Consider the following 13,006-nt stretch of genomic DNA (forward strand, 5'->3'; position numbering starts at 1 on the left):
TCCCGTTTCGCGGGGCGGCAAGTGTCGTCTCGGCGGCTCCGGCTCCTTCGATTCACGGGAGTTTCTGTGTGGATCCGCATCTACGGGACTGTGCGGCATTTGTTGATGAGTCCCCTCTGATCGTTCTCAATCAACATGTCGAGCCTGTGTCAGGAACCACTCTCGTGTCCGCTGTCTCACAGGATTGGAGGAACCATCGGGTCTTGCGTCCGTTCTCATCTGCACCAGTAACATCGCTTCGGCGGCCCGCTCTGCATTTGTGCACTGATTTAAGCTTTAACGAGTGGGCTGTATAGAAAATTTGTCAATAACTGCGTCTCATAGGTTGGTGGGCAGGCCAGGCGTATTGTCCTTACTTTGAAAGAGCGGCATTCCTTCCACCGCTACCCCTGTATATAGCTTTCATTTCGTCAATGACCCCGTCGCAATGGTCAAGTATCCGCGGGATGGTCTGTTCGCTTGTTTGTGTAGCCTTGGGAAGGGAAAAAAAGGGAACGAATACAAGAAAAAAACCACCAGTCTTCGGCCATCTCTTCTGCCCGCAAACGCCGAAGAGCGAAGCTCAAACGAAGTCTTGCGTTGTACTGCCAGAAGCGGACAGTGGCGCCAAGCAAAAGACGTCTGTCAAACAGTCCCCCCCATGTTTCACCCCCCTAGTGGAAGGCTAGTCTTACACAGCATTTCCAAGATTAGTGTTGGGGGCGTCTTCCAGAAACATAGAAAGCATCGAATCGAAAATGGGTGAACAAGGCCCCAAACCATTAGTTCACTTCCCCTTACCCTCCTCTGCTGGAGCTAAAGGAAGCCACAAAAGCAAGGCAGCGTTGGCTTCGGCTCATTTCTTGGCTCTGGGTCAAGACAGATGGACGGCTTGGTTCTATTGAGGGGGGAGCGGCAGTGCGAAAATCATCCTAGCCCCCGATCAGTTTTGATCTGATCAACTCACATGGCGGGAGTGTCCTTTTGACCCGGCCAATGCGAATGTCGGGACCAGGAACCCCGCCTGTCGTCAAGGGCGTTCGACCGTTGTCGGGTATTCTCCGTGCTCTCTCTGTATGGAGTAATATACACAGCCTTCTGTCGTAGTAGACTGGCAGAACCATCCAGTGCTTTCACACGGAATAACAAGTTCAGAGGGCATCCCTGCCTATATGGACCTGTCGAGATGGTCAAGGAGGACCGAGTTCCTCTGGGTTGATAGGCCAAGAATTAATCCTGGGCAGCACCTGCTCAACCTGGCACTCTGTCCCCAGTTGGCCTTTCCAACCTGGGCTAGCCAACTTGGTCAACACACACAAGACGCAAGAAGACCCCAAGGCGCCCCCACACCGGGGTCCCGGTCAACATTGCATCTTCATCCCTGCACAGCTGTCAAGGTTCTAGTTGGACGGCGCTGGCCCGCCCCTGACATCAATTGGCCTCCATGTCTGCCAGTCGTGCCTCCCTCCAGATGTCAGTCCTCCAGTCCTGTAAGCTGGTGGAATTAAAAACACATTCACCCTTGGGACAAATTGAGCTTGGGTCGATGCAGCAGTTCACCCCCGCGTTGCGCTATTAATGTCCGGTGCTGGTGCTAGATAGTCTGGTACCAGACATCTTGATTCAATGTTGCCTGACCGTAGGTATCCTGATAGCATTTGATGTGGATTAGGCTCCCAGGCTCCGTACATAGTAATACTTTTTCGCACCGTCCGTCGACAAGGCCAACGGCGCGCTTCACCCATTCCAGCCTGTGTCTAGTGACTGTCCCTGTCAAGAGAATCCAAAGCCCCCAACAAATTGAAAGCTCCGCCAATATTCGTAAATGCCCCTCTTTCCAATAACTGTCCGGTGTAATTCGTAAGAGTCGTTTGCGACGCAACTGCAGTCGTGTTTGCACGCGCGCGTGTGTATGAGAGAGAGTGTGTCTGGTGTGTGTGGGTTAATAATAACAAAGGTCGTGATGGAGCTCCGCAACGGCACATATGCATATTATAGCACAAACATGTAATAAAGGTTACACAACTTCAGAACACACGTCGATGCAGAATCGCTTGGCTTCCCGCCACACCACTTCAGCATGCTGATCAGTCTGGTTCCACACGCCAGACATTGGACAGCCCGACCAACACATGACTGGCAAACTGGGTACTCCGTACTCTCTCAGTGCTGTGCTTCGTACTCCATACTCATCTTTTTTCTTCGCCCTTCCCACACGGCCTTGCCAGGCAGATGACCCTTGCTAGACGGGGGACGGAAGGGGGGGGATTTAATAAACAAATAATAAAATAAATAGATAAATAAAAAACTTCGGGGTCTTTCCGAGTGCCAGTGGACGGGAGATGAGCTAAGTCCGGGGGGTGCTCACTATTCTCCTCTGTCAACACCACCCAAGAGCCAGGTCGCACTCTGGCGGCCAAGACGGCTACTACAGTAGCCAGGTTGCCAGTAATAGACCCTATCATGCAGCTTGCATGCACCCAACTCTGCGTCAGACGTCATGAGCCTCCGCCAATGCCACACCATATTGCATTTCTGTATGTCGTCTCCACGAGGAGAACCTGCACCGTCCCGACAATCTCCTCCCATGCCCACCATCCCAGGCAAGCATGTGGTGACGGTACCTTAACGGAACCTTGGCACAGCATTCCAAATCTGACTTCCGCCCGCAACCCAAAGCCGTCATGCCATGCCATGCACGTGGAATCTGCGTCAGACGAGGACGAAGCAGTCTTCTTTGCATATGTAATATTTCCAAACGGCCAATTGAATTTCACTGCATGCTGTGCCGCCCATCCCGTTCAGTGATCACCCCTCCAAAATATTCGCCAAAAAAAAAAAAAAAACCGCCTGTAATTATTTCATAAGAAATCTGCTCATAGACGTGGTGGATATATCCCAAAGTCAAAACAAAACATTCAAACATCCGCCAGCTTCCCATCCAAAGCACTAAGCCGTACCGTGAGCTGGAACTCTTGGCCTGTGATCCCTGGGTACAGCCTCTTACAATACACCTATCTGCGCCGGAAGATCAAACCCCCACTCAAGTTGAAAGAAGACTTGGTGAACAAAAGCAAATATAAATCACAAGAATAGATGACGTAATCGTACAAGTTTTGTGTCGGATTAGAATCGAGGTCTCCCTAGCCTCACCAGTCGTGAATCGGAACCGGATGTAATGTTGCTGTTTCAGTTGCTGCTGCTGTTGCCTCTTCTCTGCTTACACTTGTCGTGCAGCAAGTGTCCATTTCTGGCGGTTGTTCGAGTAAACTCAGCACCACAATTTGGGCATGTAGCTTTGGCTGCTTGGCCTGATTTCTCCCGCTGATGTCGAAGAAGATTGCTAAAGGTGGAGAACTGTCTGCCATTGCACCCATGCTCCCAACATCGAGGTTTTGGCCGGCTCTGAACAACTCTAACGTGGCTGCCTTCCTGGCTATAATTTGAATGAGAAATAGGCTGAACCGTTGGCATGGAGTATAGGAGGCCGGTGTCTTGTGCGACTGATAGAGGGGTACGAGTGCTATTGAGCTCATGTCAGAAATTACCTGCCAATCACGAAAATGAGAGACAAGTTCATAGCATACCTGAAGTCCCCTGGTGCAGAATAAATACCCGGGTAATCCATTGGCATGCTATACGTTGATGGTCTGAGAGCAAATTCCATTAGCCCATGATGCTTCCGTAACTCGTTGGTCTGGAACAACCCACATCGACTGATAGGGAGAAGAGGTGAACATCTGAGAAGTATGTGAAGCTTCCTGTAGAGCTGCGTTATATGAAGACAGATATTGCTGGTTGTGTAGAGCTTGAGAAGGTTCTGCGAGTAGAGAGACCTGAGGTGCCGTCGAGTAAATCGGCAGAGGGATTGCATTAGAAACATCGTTCAGGGCCATCGGCGGCGGGGAGGTGGTGTATGAGGCACTGTCAGTGCGTCTCATCCTGGACGTCAACTTGGACTCTCGTCGTACTCTATCTCTGTGCCTCCTCATCTCCTGTTGCTCAGGTGTCATGGATAGGCGTGGCGGGCTAGAAGCTAGTGATCTTGTCTCGCTGGGAGGAGTCAGGCTGGCGTCTGAGCCGCTGACAAGAGAATTAAGGTCAGCTCCTAGAATATTGTGGTTTGTTGCCGCTGAGTCAAGAGGCCCTATGGGTTCGATTTAGCTGATACTGCTGCCTGTATGAACGAAATAGTTTCTTACCAGGCCAAGGGAATACCGATCTGGGTCCCATTGCAAAGGCAGGGTCGAACTGGATTACAACCGCGCTAATTTTTTTCCCTCGGTAAGTATGTTGCTTGGAAGCGGCAGAAGGGAGAGTAATACCTCATATTGATTGTTTTCGAAAAGATCAAGCCCAAATTACTTGTTGGTGGTATGGCCTCTGGCTTTATGTTTCTCATACGGAGTTTGTCCACGGCAAAAGTGAAAGGGGAAAACGGAGAGAGGTGTGCTTCTCAGCTTCTTATGCAAGCCTCGAAAGAGCGCGCAGCCTTAACAAGTGGTGTGGGAGGGTAAGCGCTCGGGGAGTGACACTGCAGCCAGAGCCCGGAAAGCCACCAAATAGAAAAGTCTTGGAAAATAGCACTTCAGGTATTTCTGCGTTCTTCTTTTCTCAGAGTGTAAGCCGATGTCGTGACATATTCTCCATCGACTTTCCAGTGCCAAACACAGTCGCGAACTTCAACAAGGGGAAGAAGCCATGTCCTCAAAATAGTTCAACTTACAGTTTCCTTGAAGACCCAGGAACTGATGGTCAGGTTTTAGCCAGAAGATGGATGTTGCCACGTTTGGGTGAGACAACAACAATTTGATGTCCAAGACAAGAGAAGTGGCAGAAGGAATGAATATATCCTTGGGGAGGTGATTCGCAGAAGGCTGGACAACCAGATACCAGGGCATAGGCCTGTATTATAGCACAAGGTCCTACCGAACTCGAGTGGAGTTCATATCTTAGTCTTGATGAAGACACTGGGGCCATGGTGAGAGAGGGGACTGGCAAGGTGTAGGAAGTAAACTGCCGCCGGGATAGACATCAGATGCTACAAACCCCGTACTCATGCTCAGGATATGGGAACATGGCAGTAACAGCCTAGTCGAGGCACGGCTAGCATGGTTCAGAACCAAACCAGGTACAGACAGACAGCTCCTCCCTAGGGCATCTGAGTGGTGAGGTTACCCACAGAATCGGAGGCATCTTGCTGCTTGGGGGCGTGAACGTTGCTTGGCATTGTACAGAATACAATGAGAGGCTGGATGCGCGTGCCGGTGGGTATTCTGGGGTGTGGCCACGGTGAGGCAATGGCTCATTGCGACTTATGTAGTAGTATTACGATTTTATACGTAGTGTATGGGTGTGAGAGACCAAGAGGCTGGCCTGCCTGCCTGCCTTGGCTCCGGGAGCCTGTACTTAGTCGCGCGTCTCTATGGCCGTAGCGATACACAGACGAACAGCTTGCTGACCCCAGTCCAGTTAGTTACGGGCCTGCCACCTCTGACGTGTGGCGCGGTCGGGGGGAGGAGGGAAGGGATCGATAGGCTCCAGAATTGGCGGCCCATCCCAACTGGACAATCTAGCGAGAAAGGCCAGGATACCGAATGCAGCTGTGGGTGTTTGTTGAAGCCAGGCAGGGTTTGGACGGAGGTGTCCGATTCGGCTAGGGGGACGGCCAGAGAACTACCTAGGTAGTCAGGCCTTCCTAGGTACCTACCCAGGTAGTTACCTAGGTATGTATGGACTGTCTCCCAAGGAGCCGTATCTTCTGTACATGTACACTCTACCACGGACTGAAGGTGGTGGATGGGTGTGTGCAGAGTCAAAGGCATACCAGGGGTGTTGGACCAGGTGGGTGAGACGAGAGCCGAAGAATTTGACATGGAGCCAGCCTGGCAGCAGGACCACAGCTCGCCCTGTGGTCGCCTTCAAGCACCATCACCATTCTCTCAAGGCTTTCTTAGACAATGGCCATCCACGTTCGGGGAGAGCGTCGGTGCCCATGATATTATCATGTCAGGACTACCTGAGGTGAAGAGAACAGAGCTTTTCTTGTGTCAAAATAAGGGGGTATCTTACTGGCTAGTGAGACGATGAACCCAGCTTTTGCCAATGCAACCAACGTTCGCAAGCCTGAACAGATGCCCACGTGCTGGACGCCGAGGCGAGAATTCCCATGGCACTAGTATCTTCGATAGCAGGATTGGGATCCTTGCCGCCTTTTCTGAGTGCTTGGTGGGACTCGGCGGTGTTGGACGATGGCCTCCTGCACTCTCAAGCTGTTTTCAATGGCAAACGGATATGACCGCAGTGATCCAGGGCCGTCTGCAGTATGTGCTGTAGTATAGACCAAGGGGTTGGGGCTGTCGAGCCACAAGCCAAAAACGCCAACGACGTAGCGGGTATGCGGTTCTGTTGGTTGATTGCGAACCAGTACATACGTACCTAGTGCAACCAGAGTATTTTGGTCAAGACAGCACTGAGTCCTCCTTCATGGCAGTGTCGAACTCAGTCTTTGCAAAGTTGGCGATGAGCAATTAGGTCTCCTTACGCCGTACGCACAGCAGGATCCATTCCAACCCGTCCCAGGTCCTGCAAAGTGGAATGCCATGATGAAAGTCAAACCCAAACCCGATGTGCCCATAGTCCGTCCATCAGAGGGTAACAAGCACCTATGGCTGTCAGAGGTGTTGGGTGCTGGAAGAATTCAATCACAGCAAGTTCTCAAGTTCGTTGCGACACAGAGCCTCCACCCTCTATGCCTGCCGGAGTCGTAGCTTTGTTTTTTTAGTCCAGCGAGAGACATGTGGGATGCGTTGGCGTGTGGACCCTCCTCTCCCACCGTCCCACCCTTGGCTCTCCCTCCCAACGGCTCATGCCCATTCGCGCAGGTGTAAGTTGCACGCACTCTCTGAGCTTCTAGTTGGGCTCGACTCGATACCAGTGGGATGGTGCAAAGGGCGAGGATCGCCAGCATGTGAGAAATGCGGACAGCCGGAGCCGAAAGATTCGGGCCAAGATCGAGCACCGATAATCAGCTATCAGAAATGCCTCTGAGGCTGCTGAGTGTCAGAGTAATGGGTCATAGTACCGCAGCTTGCCGCCTGGGAGTGGTCATCTCACCCACTTCATAGTCGAGCCTGGTAGTAGTAGTATTCCGTAAGGTGTCGGGCTTGGTCTGCAAAAGACACTCACAAGAGCTTGGGCAGTTTCAAGTTCGATTGTGTCGACTTCGTGTCGTTTTGGCTCGCTGACTCATCGACTCGTCAATATCTGCGTCAAAATCCGTACCTTCCTCAAACTCCAGTCAAGTTTGGGAAAGCGCGAGTGGTGGCAGACCTTCAACCATCTTCCACTAACGGGAATGCAAATCCCAACTCTGACCTTGCTAATACGACACAGCCCATTTGGCTCTATGCCTGCTCAATGGCTTTCAAGTTTGTACGGCCTTGTCTTGTGTTTATTGCTTTGCTGCCAGAATTCTTCCAAGGACTTGACCGTGCACTAACATTTCGCGGCTAGACTCAAGCCTTGGTTCCGACCTATAACGGGGAAGGAAATGTGGATGTCCGAATTACTGCTCCGTACTGCTAGTATCTGCTGTACGAACCTATCCCGGTTAGCTGCGCAAACCAACACAGCTTGTTTTGGACACACCCGAGGACCCTCGACGTAACGGCGTCTAAATCAACCAATGGTAACCGTTCCGACGCTGACAGCTGTCTTCGTGTCGCTGTGCGTGGATCAGCAACGAAGCCATCTCACACCGGCGTGGCTCTGGACAGCGGCCCCAATCGGAGCATTGATCAATCTTTGGACTGGGCGGTGCCGGCTGTCGCTGAGCAATTTCATCCACGCCCCTCCCTTTGGCCGTCAATGATCCCATTACCCATGGCGGCCAGCCGCCCTTCTCATCCTGGAACAATGACCATGTCTGTCATCCCAACCCTGTTGGGCCATGCAGATGTGGATCTGGCCCCCATGAAGCTATACCAGCTGTGCTGTATAATACAACAGGTGCAGTCCAAGTCCACGCAGCCCTCGTTATTCCGGTCCTGTCATGCCCAATGCCCAAGGAATAACACTATGCTGGGTACGGAGGAGTGACGTGGGTATCAGTCCATCCCCCATTGGCTCTGGAGAAACTGTCCCGTCCACCACAGGTCGACGATTTAACTAGTCCTAGTATTGTACGAAGTACCGGTGGGCTGATCCATCATCCATGATTCCTCTACCGAGTGTTTCTCTCACGCTTGCCTGGCTTTGCCCAAAAGAGCCAGTGTTGAGGGCCAGAATTGGGGGTTGGTGAGATTGGAGTCTGTCTATCTTTGAAATGGCCTGTTTTAACGACTCTGCCAAAAGTGGAGGCCTCCTACAAGAGATGGTCTTATTATGGTAGGTCTTCTTCATTTTTCCTTTACAACATGGCCAGATAAGACAAGCTAGTATGCATCTACACACGTCTAGTCTGCAGCTCTATGAGGCAACTGTCCGGTCAGAGTGCCGTGACCCGTGTCAGACCATAGACGTCATCCACTGAGACTCTCTTCCCCTGCGTCCAAGGGTTTATCATGATGCAAAAGGTCGGTATGAGCATTTGGACGAAATTTCGCTGCATCCAGTAGATGGGGGCCTCGGAACGCTTCAGAGCAATTTTATTGACTAAATTGACGAATCTGACTTCACCTATTCCACGGGCGTGCTACTTAACATGCATATTGAGGATTGAAAAGTTAAAGTATGAGATTTTCGTTGCGTACCATGGCTACTCTTCTTTGAGCTTTACCTGATGGAAGAGTCTGGCAGCAGGGTTGTTGACAAGACACTGCATTGCCTCATGTCAGGTACAAATGTACATGATGTGAATCCCTTGCATCCGAGAGTTCATCGTGGTCAGGAAAACAGCCACATGCAGTTCGCATGTTACCAACTTGCAGAGTAGCTCACGCTCCTCGTTTCAGCGGATGATTCTTCTCCCTGTCATTGGATTATCTGGTGTGTTTTGCGGATGCTAAGCGTCTCCGGGCATCGACCAGGAACAAGTTCAGGTGACCCCGATCACCTCGTAGCAGCGCAGTTCCAATGGCACAGCCTCGCGTGTCCCAGTGGTTCACAATGGAGATACTTGCAATGAAAGAGATGCTGGGGCATTTGGGTAGGACAGCTATACTATTCGTGGTCTACGTCGATACAGCTCTTGCATTACCGAAGCCGATGAAGCCGTTGGTAGGTGTCAGTGTTCATGAACGCAACCCAGATGGACTGCCCGGAATCTAGGCAGTCTAAGCACCCCATTCCTATCACAGAGGTCTGTGATATCCCTAGAGAACAAGCTGTACAAATCTCTGATTTAGCGCAAAACTCAGGCCAAGATCCAGGGGGAACAGGTCTCACAATCTGTCAGTTTTGCTTCATCATAAATTTTCGCCAGCAGAGTCATTCATGGGCGTAATGGAAGTACAACATTTTGTGAGATCCGACTGCGCCTTTTCTTGAATACGGAACAGCATATCTACTATTCGTGTTTATTCTGGTCAGACTGAAGCATAACATGGACAATTAGCCACGCGTTTCTGATCGGCTCCTATCCTTCAAGCAAGTCCTTTTGATGCAGCCTCCCTGCAGGTCACGGACGTCACGTTCAGTCTAAACAAGAGAATCCTAATCGAGAAAGAAAGGCGGAACTACAACAGACCCCGCAGGTCTTTTTAATAGATTTCGGTGCTAAAATCCGATGTTTCGTATCCTCACCCCTAACACTAGACCCATGAGGTTATATGACGAAGACCAAGCCAACAGGGAAACCTTGGGCAACTCTTATCTTCCGAATGGGAAATACGGCAGTCTATCGTGTTATACTCGTCAAATACCTCGGCTCAGAGAAATCAGGTCCCGCGCGGACAACTACAGAGTCTGTTTGATCAGCCCGAAACCCGGCATACAATTGACTCCCTTATCTCAGAGTATCTTCCGGGTGCCGGTACTACACGGACTCTTCAATCACTTTGAGAAGACGGACGGAACGACCGCCTCGTTGCTCCAGAGAACAGACCACTTCCTTGGTAACGTTGCCTTCCAATGGCATATGATGTTAGAATTCTTCATCCCATTATATCGAGAAGGTCTATTTTGGGGACAGCCTTACTCTTACAGGCTACAAATCGAGGTATCTAACCGCCTGAGGACGGACGTCGAACTCCCATTTGTCGGGTTGAAAATTAGCCATTCGGCAGTATCAGTAAGGGCTCGTCACTTGATCCCTAAGAGAGTTTGCTTGGTAGATGCAGAGTAACCTGTCTACTTTCCATCTTGGGACTTGGCACTTTAGTCAGGTACGACAACGCACAAAGTTGGCGGTGTTCTGCGGCGGATGTAACATGAACATGAAAAGACATGAGTTCTTGCAACGCCACACTTGAACCGTTGGTCTGGTTGGTAAGTATATGTGCAAACCAAAAGAGGCAGGAGGCATAGGGGAGGTAGGGTAGGCGTTTGACGGCTTTTCTACAGCTATAATGCCTCAGTCGATCCGACTCCCCACAAGAAGAAGCTCGGATGTCGGTGAGATGGCGGAGAGAGATACGCCTGCTGCTGCTGTCTTGGGGGACAGAGAGCGGCCTGAACTACTACGTACCCCGAAGGTACGGGACTGGCTTCAGAATTGTATGGGCATTGCTGGCTCACGTTTGTCGGATTAAAACGCAAGATGCACGCGCTTACTCACACCATTACTCAACTCACCCGGCAAGTGGAGCTGACAAGTCACATATTAGTCGACCGTACGGAGTAACTATCCTCGTGTTACACTATGATCACGGGGCAAGTATGAGACATGCTTAGTACTACTCCGTATACTCTCTGTGGTACAAGGCTCGCAACGAGATCGAGGCTCTTCCACTAGGCCTCCAACAAGGCTCCGGAAGCCACAAGGAAATTTTGGGGATAAACCAGAGCCCTATCTTGTATTAAAATATGCATACGCGAAAGGCTACAGGAAATATGACGGGGTCGTCTATGCACCTAAACTCGTTCGCACGACGGGATTCAAGAAAACCCCGGGGAAGGGATGGGGTGGCACAAAGCAGGTACGCTTCATCCATATACACCATTCATGGAGAGTGCCTGGCACAAGTATCCGGCACCATTCGCCATGTGTCTGCATGGTGACCCTGAACAAGATGCGGCCGAGGAATCCGAAGGGCGGAAGAGTAATTGGGTCCATGGCTTCAGACAACGGACTTCTCGTGGCCAGCATGACTGGCCGACAAGCTAGTCACGTCGAAAAACGAACGACACCCCGGGCTGACGGTCTATTATGTCTACCATATTGAAATTGACACTGGGGCTTGATCATCCCATTTGTACCTTGCCGGAACGGCTGAAAACAGGAGTACTATGTTGGACGTCAGCACTGCCGCAATCGGTATTCAACGGTCCGTGTCGGCTTGGGTCAGAATCTCATTCAAGTATACCGGGGAAGACGTCGGGACCCGGACTAGCAAGTGGGATAGATAGTCGGACACTGCCTAATAAGTTTTCTCTGAGATCCATTTGTAAGACTGAGTCATTGCAGTGCTCACGAATCGGCTCAGCCCAGGCAGCCTCGACACTGGACAGGCGGCGATTTGTGCATCGTTGCGGAGAGTCAGATTATTATGACGGGGGTTCCTGGACTGTGGCACCGGAGATTCGAATTTCTCGTTGCAGGCAAGGCAGCCGGCAAAACGCCATGGGCTGCTGTGAAGCCCGGGGTTCCGACACTATTTGCCCTGGCCTTTGTGTTGCGGATCGGACATAGGCAGTCGGTTGCGCAAACGCGATTGTGGCACCAACTTTCGTATCTGATCCGTCACTACCCTGGAGTCGGGCCAAAAAAAAAACCAGACGGCTCGTACGCTCCGTCCAGTGCTGTTTGTTGGTGACTGATTGAAACCTCGTGAGTAGTATCAAGTTTCTTGTTGGGCTTCCTTCCAATTGGACTTCACCAAAGCTCGGTCTCGAGGAGCTGGTGGCTGCGTCCCAGCGGCTCAGGTCTCGGGCACCATGAAATTGCCTCAACGGAAGGAACTTATATCCTTCTCCGCGCGGCTTCAGGCAGCCACATCCGGGCAAAACCACCAGGCACTATGGACACTTGGCCGCAATACGTGTTCAACACACCCACGCGACCCCCGACGTTTCCAAGTATCGACTATTTGCCAAAACAAGTCACCACTTGCCCGCGGAGGCTGATGCTGCACAAAACTTATCAGGCACCCACAGTAAATACCTAGTCACGAGCACAAAAACGTCACGGTTTACCCCATCCCTGCTCAACAACGCCCCCTTCCTCTCGGGCGCAAAACAGAACCCTGGAAAGAGAAGAAGAAGAGGGACCATCGGCCGAGCACGCGTCCCACGTCCCGCCTCCACGACGCGCCCCGAACACAGACGACGAATTCGCAAAGAGCACGGCAGCATACCCGTACACAATGGCCGCCTTCATCACCGACCTCTGGGAGTCCATCTTCGTGCCCGGCCCAACACCCACCATCCTCAAAGCCACAAACGCCACGTTTGCTGCCCTCCAAATCGTCCTGTTTGGGCTCCTCGTCGCCACGGCAAGCATACACTTTGTAATCTTGTCGGTCCTGTGCGCAGGACTATGGTACTCGATTAACTGGTTCGCGAACGAGGTCGCCGTCGCACAGAAGAGGCAGCAAGAGGAGGCGGAGCAAGCAGAAGCCAAGGAGAAGGATGCCACCGACGACAAGGGAGGGGACGACAGCGATACCGAGGTTGAGACTACAGCGAGAGAGGGCCGGCAGAGACTGAAGAAGAGAGGGGAGAGCGGCGGTGCTGCTGGCCAGGCAAAGAACTCGGAAGTTTCGTCTGGGGGATCGACGCAGTCTAGTGTGAGCACCGAGGATGAGTGGGAGAAGGTCTCGGAGATCGAGAAGTGACATTGTCCGGGCGCGTGCATGAGCGAATAACGAAGCGAGGATGCAGCGTATTAAATTAAATAAGAAGAATATAGTATACCTGGTGATGCAGT

The 13,006-nt window shown here is 51.6% G+C and overlaps 2 protein-coding genes across 2 annotated transcripts; one reads left to right on the forward strand and one right to left on the reverse strand.

Annotated features, from left to right (window-relative positions):
- Positions 1–3,614: 3,614 nt before the first annotated feature.
- Positions 3,615–4,212, reverse strand: MAA_03912 (uncharacterized protein; the record flags this gene model as incomplete). Its single annotated transcript, XM_007821910.2, has 2 exons — positions 3,615–4,126; positions 4,182–4,212. 2 exons carry the CDS (start codon positions 4,210–4,212, stop codon positions 3,615–3,617), a joined length of 543 nt encoding a protein of 180 aa, XP_007820101.2.
- Positions 4,213–12,443: 8,231 nt separating this feature from the next.
- MAA_03911 (Endoplasmic reticulum, protein Pkr1) lies at positions 12,444–12,914 on the forward strand (the record flags this gene model as incomplete). Its single annotated transcript, XM_007821909.1, has 1 exon — positions 12,444–12,914. One exon carries the CDS (start codon positions 12,444–12,446, stop codon positions 12,912–12,914), a length of 471 nt encoding a protein of 156 aa, XP_007820100.1.
- Positions 12,915–13,006: the final 92 nt, after the last annotated feature.

Source organism: Metarhizium robertsii (assembly GCF_000187425.2).
Source record: "Metarhizium robertsii ARSEF 23 chromosome Unknown MAA_Scf_5, whole genome shotgun sequence".
In the NCBI taxonomy this organism is placed as follows: Eukaryota; Fungi; Ascomycota; class Sordariomycetes; order Hypocreales; family Clavicipitaceae; genus Metarhizium; species Metarhizium robertsii.